The 7620-nt window shown below is 35.7% G+C and overlaps 1 protein-coding gene across 3 annotated transcripts; it reads right to left on the bottom strand.

Annotated features, from left to right (window-relative positions):
- Positions 1-1371: 1371 nt before the first annotated feature.
- On the bottom strand, positions 1372-7046 carry LOC133781956 (pentatricopeptide repeat-containing protein At5g62370). 3 transcript variants are annotated; one of them, XM_062221081.1, is made up of 6 exons: positions 3705-7046; positions 3474-3518; positions 2434-2720; positions 2134-2322; positions 1840-1893; positions 1372-1712 (listed from the first exon to the last, which is right to left on the bottom strand). In XM_062221081.1, exon 1 carries the CDS (start codon positions 6706-6708, stop codon positions 3739-3741), a length of 2970 nt encoding a protein of 989 aa, XP_062077065.1. In that variant the 5' UTR covers positions 6709-7046; the 3' UTR covers positions 1372-1712; positions 1840-1893; positions 2134-2322; positions 2434-2720; positions 3474-3518; positions 3705-3738. The 3 variants fall into 3 exon arrangements, with proteins under 3 accessions (XP_062077065.1, XP_062077063.1, XP_062077064.1); XM_062221079.1 differs by having other exon boundaries at positions 1372-1893; XM_062221080.1 differs by lacking the exon at positions 3474-3518 and having other exon boundaries at positions 1372-1893.
- Positions 7047-7620: the final 574 nt, after the last annotated feature.

The raw sequence follows: 7620 nt of genomic DNA, 5'->3' as shown, positions 1-7620 counted from the left end.
ACATTAGCTGGTGTGATAGAAGTCATCATATACTGGGCGGTAGAGCAACTGGGAGTCTTTGTTTAAGTTATGTCAAAGATTATTTCGACAGAGTCATCTTTTTTCTTGTGATAAGATGGTTCAGTAAGAGTCGGGACAGCTTTTTGAGGTTGTTGGAGCATCTCATAGTTTGTTATCCATGAACTAGGCAAAATCTTCATAAGATCATCTGTAGAGATTTGCCTTGGAATATGAGTGCATGTTGGAACTTGGGTAGAGTCTACTAAGACCAATAATGCTTCTTCAGCTGTTGGCAAAAAAAGATCCAGAGCATGATCTTGGAGTCTATATGCCATATGGTAGTGAAGAGTAGCTCCAATGGAAGTAAGATCTTAGTTAATTCCAAAAAGTTGGACATCAACTTTGAAAGCATCGGTCAAGTGATTGTCTTTAAGAGACGTATTAAAGTTAGGAAACAGTGTATTTATTACTGTTCCTGAATTTAATGTAGTTTATATGGTTGCAATGCTTGCATGTTGGTATTACCTCATTCGGGTGTCGAGCAAACCCATTCGGCAGCCGATTGGAAGGCCCTTTCGGCCATAGAGGGAAATAGCTAAGCGAATGGCACCAAAATGAATATGGGTGAATCCTTGTGCAATCCACTCGGGAATAAATTCAAGAGGGATTTGTAAAGTAACGAATTAGACCTCAAGAGTAGGTCTCAATTGACACTTGTTGAATTTAGAAGCTTTGATATATTCTTTTGGGGCTTTGTAGGATGGTTTAATGAGCGCTTTAATGGACCAGGTAAAATGAGTAATGGATTTTGGGAAAATTTGGTATGGGTTAATCAAAGGAATGTTGTTATTGGTAATCTTGTTTTCTTCAGGAACATATGATAGTTCATAAAGAAAGTCAAGTTTGTTGGCTGTGGACTTACGAAAAGATGGAGAAAGAGTAAGTGACAAGGGTGATATTATAGGAGCACTAGATTTTGCAGAACTTGTAGATAAGGTTTCGTTTGCCATAACCTGAAATAGAGATTCGTCGGTAGGATAGGATGAAGTATGGCTCTTATACCATTTTGGTATGGCTCTAACGTTTTTTACTTCACACTGCACAAATAAATAAATAAATTTTGGTATTTAACGGTAAGTAAACACATAGTTTATGTATTTTTACCGCAAAAACAGTTAGACTAAACTGTTGGTACCTAAAGATTACAAGAAAAAGTAACGTTGTGGTATTTTTATCACCAAAAAAAAAATTAAGTATTTAAGTTAAAAAAGTAAAACTTCTGGTACTTTAATTGCAAAATATACCTTTTAAGTAATGCAAAGTAAAAAAAAATACTATACAATACAATAAAAAGAAACTAAAAATTCCTAACATATTTCTACTAATTGCAATAATATTTATTAATAATAATTTCAAAAGCAATATAAATACAAATTTTGATTTTGGATACAATGATTTACATTTTCACCTTCTTTAATAATAATAATTATAATCTAGATAGTATTTTGCAACTGAAATTCTCAATTTAGCTCCCTTTTTGTGCTTCAATTGGCAACCTTAAAACATTTAAATCTCTATAGTTGCTAAATATTTGTCTTCACTAATCCCTGCGTATTTGTTAGTCCCTGTGTACATTCCCTATCTAACTCATTTAGTCACGGATGGTTGTCCCAAAAGTTTTAGGGATGTTTTTTCTCAATAACAAATCCCAACTGAAATCAAAGGCAAGGGTATGCAGGCATTAATTTTGGGGGCAATACAACCAAAAATGACTCTAACTAGTTATGAACATTATTTAGCTTAACAAGAAATGTCAGTGATGGTAGAAAGAAGACTAACATTAGAGGAACCTTACTGCTAGGGCCTTGGTAACAACCATTGCTTCTCAGCAACCTGCATTTATAGAAAAAAGATTCTAAGTTAGAGATCAAGACCAATTTAGAGTTAAAATATAGGAAGTCACTAACAACCAACATGATTCAATTCAAGTATATTTAGTTTTGTTATATTCTAAACTGTTGTTGGATTTTGCTCATAGTAGAAAACATATAACAATATTTCTATATACCTTTCGGGAAATGAAAGAAAAGCCTAGTGCTTAAACCTGGAAAATTTAAAATAGCACTGACGAACCTAAAAATTCAGACACACGAGCTTTGGAGTGTCTATGGAAAGCACACATGTTCGATAATCTTCTGTTTTAGATCTATAGCTGCTTTGTCACCCAAGGAACCTTCAACCATGTTCTTCTCATCCTTGTATGAATCCAAAAGAGCTGTCAATTATCTTATCTCCATGGTGGTTAGTTGTTTCCACAGAAACCTGCAAAGAATGGATGTCGCCCTTATATTTGTCTTACTAAAGTAGGCAGTTCTAGTGTGTTATATAAACAGCTAACCCTTACAGCATATGAATAAGAAGGTCAGAACCTACCTAAAATTTGAAGGCTTGGAAAGATTTGTATCCTCCAAGGTGGAAATTAGAAGTCTAGCTTGATTGCATTGGATCATGTGGCGCCAGAACCAAGTGCCAACATAATTTCATTAAAATCTGCATGTAGAATCCTTCCAAAAGAACTCTAAATAATGCACAGGCACAAAATGGCTGATTCACCTTTTACCGGAATTCAGTCAGAAGGGTTTTATATGACCAAAGGAATCTCGTATATTGCCTTGTAGCATGAGCAAATTTGAAGGTACTCATTGTTAAGTGAATTATACCTGAATAAGCCAAAGCCAGTATTAGATCCTGTATTTCTGTTAGAAAATAAAACAGATACACAGCAAAGTTAAGATGGCCTACTCTACAGAGCCCAATTTTAAAACTACATACTACAACAGTGAGGTTCCTGTGCAAACCCTCAACCTCAAAAATGTTAGGATAAGTTACGTAATGGGAAAAATCTAATGTTCATATGATTTTTCATGGCTTCTCATTAGCAAAAATGTGAGCTATCAACAATATATTGAATGAAATATCATCTACAGTAGACAAGCATTATCACAAATCAAACAAAGTATTAAAATTCAAGTCAGAAACCAAGTAACATTTATGATTGAAATTGTGATGATTTCGCAATGTCTATGTCAATATGAACACAAATAGTCACATTATATCACACTACAAAACTGTGATGGAAAAAAGTAAAATATTATTGAAGACAGTGATACAAGGCTGCCAAGTGCCAACTCTCCAGAATCTAGAGATGGGCACTATTATGCAAGAATGATCGAGCATATCAGGCTCTTGTCATACTATGTTCAGTAGACCAATGGCAAGAGAAAAAGTAAAACAATGTATAAAATGGCGAACTTCTTGTTGCAAAAAGTTCAAAGATTATTGTGCTTTGAGATTCACTGTCTAAAACATCCCTAGTCTCCAAGTGCAGCCATTACCTACCAAATATTTATAAATGCAAACCAACATATTAATGATCTAAGGAATTTTTGTCCATTCTACATTTCACTTTGTACCTTATTATCAGCAATCCCATGATGGACATCATTGAAATAATACCACTGCACAATAAAAAATCTAACCAATAAATGAAAAAACAAACCAGAAACCCCAAAATCAATAACACCGTGATTGAGTACAAGGAGGGGACCTCAAGAATCTCCTAAAGATAATCACAGTTTAATCAGACATCACCAATTGTATGAAATACAGAAAGAGAACAGAAAAATGGGGAAATTCTTATATACCTTCAATTCAGGAACTTTACACTCATCAATTGCCTCAGCTTGCAACAAATATCCTCTCTGTTTCATTGTTCCATGCTTGCCCTCTTTCAAGTATGGAATCAAACACAAAACGAGCTTCCCGCAGCTTGTTCTTTTCGTATAGTATGCAGAGCAACCAGTGACGGTTAAACCAGCGAGGGATATAATGAAAGGCAATCATTTCTTCAAATATCTTGAAGGCACCATCATCTAAACTACTAGCACAGAAACAGTTCAGTAAACTTTCGTAAGAAAGCTTGCTTGGAAAAACACCCCTCTTGCGCATAGCATAGGAAAGTGTCAAGGCATCCACTGGTCTCCCAGCTTTACACAGCCCTCTCAACAAAGTGTTGTATGCAATTTTATCTGGGTCACAACCATCTGCTTTCATCTTGTTGAAAACTCCAACTGCACAATTGATATCATTTGAATGAACATGTCCACTCATGAGAATAGTGTAAGTAACTTGATTGGGGCATAAACCCTCTCTTTGCATTGATTCAAATTTATCATATGCTTCTTGCATCTTCTGCGCCCAACAAAATCCAGAAATTATACCATTATATAGGTACAAATTTGGCATGAACCTTGTGTTTTCTATCGTCTCAATCAACTTGACAGCAAAGCTTTTAATTTCTTCGGAAGTGGTTAGATGAACTTGTAAATAGTTTTCCTTCGGAAGCAGATTACTCTGATGGAGCAAATGAAACAACATTTGCCAAGCTTGTAGAGATTGTCTGCTTAGAATGTGCCTCTTATTCTGAATAACAGGAATGTTTCTAGAAACACCAGTGACCAGTGCAATATATGTGACAAGATCAAATTCTATCTGGCTGTAATTCATCAAGTCAACTAATCTAAAGGCAAATTCGAATTTACCCTTCTTCAAGGAATGACTTATTAGAGAGGTGTATAACACAACGTTTGGCAAAAGGCCATCTCTCAGCATTCTACCAAGGTAAATGCATCCTTTATCAGTCATGTTTCTCTTAACTAATCCACTTATAAGGGCAGTGTAAGAAAGCATACTTGGCTGTATTGAATTCTCCATCATTTTCTCAAACAACTGTCGGGCTTCAACAACTCTTTCATTGTTCAGGTACACCATAATCATTGTTGTATAAACAACCTCATCAGGATCAACACCAATCTCTAGCATCCTCTTAAACATATTTTCTGCTTCTAGAACACATTTCTCTCTGCCTAGACAAGCTATAATTGAGTCATATATAGCAACACTAGGTCTCATCCCCATATCATCCATGTGGTCCAGAACACCAAGGGCCGACTCCAGATCACCTTGTTTACAAAGTTCATTTATCATTATCAAATATGTTGTTTGGTCTGCAATAATGCCCTGCTCTTCCATAATGGCAATTAGGGATTCAACGCCCTCAAAAAGTCCCTCCTTGCAAAGAGACTTGATCAAGGAGTTGTAAGTAAAAAGCAAAGGTTTGCAACCAAGACTCGCCATTCCATCCAAACAATTCAATGCAGCATCTGTTTTACAATCCATACACAAGGCACAGATATACACACTAAATGCCACAGAAGCTAAATTTAAGTCTCTTCTGACAATTTCCCCAAGCAAGATTTCAATTTCTTGCTCTAGGTCCCCAGGAGGAAACTTGTCATTGGAGGCTGAGAGCACAGAAAGGTCAATCCCACAACCATTCTTTCCAATCGCCTGCAAAATCATAAGAGCAAGCTGAAGCTCAAGTCCCTTAGGGTAGTTTTTTAAAAGGGTAAAATAAAGCACGTGATCAGGAACAACACCATTGTTAAGCATGTTCTTGTACAATTCATCTATTTCCATAAATCGTTTTTCCCTGTGAAGTGCATTGATCAACACTGTGTAGCAGTGCACACTTGGAGTTAAACTGCAACTAACCATGGTTTTCAAAAGCATCAATGCAGAGTCACATTTACCTTCTTTACAGTATTCACTAATCATAATACCATAAGTAATCACATCGGGCTGCATTCCCCAATCTCCCATTTGTTTGCTTATGACCCACCCTTTGTCAAACAAACCCATCTTTACAAATCCGTGAATCAATGTATTACATGTGCGATTATCAGGCACACAACCTGTCTTCAGCATTCTCAGAAAAACCCGCATTGCCATCTTCAGTTTTTTACTCTGGCAATATTCATGAATTAAAGAAGTATACATTGTCTTATCTATGTACACATCATGAGACTCCATTTCGCTAAATAACAACTCAGCCTCAAGGACCCGCCCTCTCTTACAAAAACCATAAAACAATGACTTGAACATGTGAACCGTAGGTAAATATCCAATTCCCTCACGCATTATATCAAACACATGGAGAGCTTCATCCATATAGCCTCTAATGCATAGTCTATCAATCAACCGACTACACCAAAAGCCCAGGTATACTCTGGCATTACTAATCCAAACGAAAAAATCAAAAGCATCTAAAATCATTTCACGGTCATACAATTCTTTAAGAAGGCTGTTACAAGTAGCTTTACAAGGAACAGAATTCTTCGTAAGAAGTTTATCCAAATGGAAGCTTGCCTCTTCTAATTTCCCTAACTTACAATAGCAAATAATCATATGAGTCAAAACCAAGGGGTCAGGATCAATACCTCTAACACACACATTGTCACGATAAAGAGCCTCAGCCAGCTGATGCTGACCCGAATCAACCAACTTCTTAATCAGTGCACCATAGGTACCCAAATCAAGGTCCAAACCACGTTCGATACCAAAATTGACAACCGAAATTGCATCCGAAACCGACGAGGAATGATTGACAAGTCTCTGCATCACTTGCTGAGCAGAGGACAACAAGCCACGTCGAATGAGCTGTTCGGCCAAGGTAAGAGAGAGAGATTTATGGTCACTGGCAATAGTTGAGAATGAAGTATCTGCGGTTTCCATTGGAAGAGCCCAAGAAGTAAGAGGCCGTCTGCTTTTGCAGAAGAGGTATAAAGAATTGAGAGTTTTCTTCTTCATATTCGTACCGACACTACAAAGTAAATATCACATGACATTGCCTAGCTTCGGAAGAGGATATGGGCAGTTCTGTAGCAAACCCAGTTGCGGAATCTGGGAAATTTGGCTGACCCAGAAGAGAGAAAACAAAAAGACTCCGAACCCAGAAAGCAATTCTCATAGCTAACGAACCAATCTCCTCTAACAGCTAAGAATAGAAAAGTTTGTCATTTCAAACGAAACCAACACCATATCAAAACATCCCAGAATATCCAAAAAGAAATCGGTAGGGAAAAAGTATATAACTATTGAAAAATCCAATATCATACCACCAACGGTGCAGCACAGGCTATTAGGAGGTGCCGCAGGGTTTAAGTTAGATATAACGGCAAGAATTGCTTAAACCCTGTCTTAGGTTAAAAATGATTTTTATTTATTTTAGGAAAATTTACATAATTTATTACTTAATAATTTTTTTAATACAATTTTAATACCATAATGTATTAATCTAACACTTTTTAAAAATACAATTATGATACATATTTTTATATTTGTAGTATGTACACTATTGATATTGCTGAAAAGGGTAAATATACATAAATCTTAAATGGTCCAAAGATTAATTTCTTTTTATTTTAATTTTGTAGAGGTATACACATACATACTTCTTTGTCTTCTATAATCATGTGGAATTGATGCTTAAATACATTTTCTTAATATTAAATTGACATAGACATATGTTACTTTAGAGAATTATACCTTAGACCTTAGTGATTTCAACGAAAGCCTGAAAATTAAATTTGAATTATTGATTATTAAACTGTCAATTTGCAAGAGAATTGCCACAACATTGTTACTAGAATTCACATAATATGGACAATTAATTATCCAAACTTGTTATGCTATCTTTGTTCCTTTTTGTTACTTATTTCA

This window comes from Humulus lupulus, chromosome 6 (genome assembly GCF_963169125.1).
Source record: "Humulus lupulus chromosome 6, drHumLupu1.1, whole genome shotgun sequence".
NCBI lineage: Eukaryota > Viridiplantae > Streptophyta > Magnoliopsida > Rosales > Cannabaceae > Humulus > Humulus lupulus.
The sequence above is the reverse complement of the archived record's forward strand: the minus strand, read 5'-3'. Positions and strand labels throughout refer to the sequence as shown.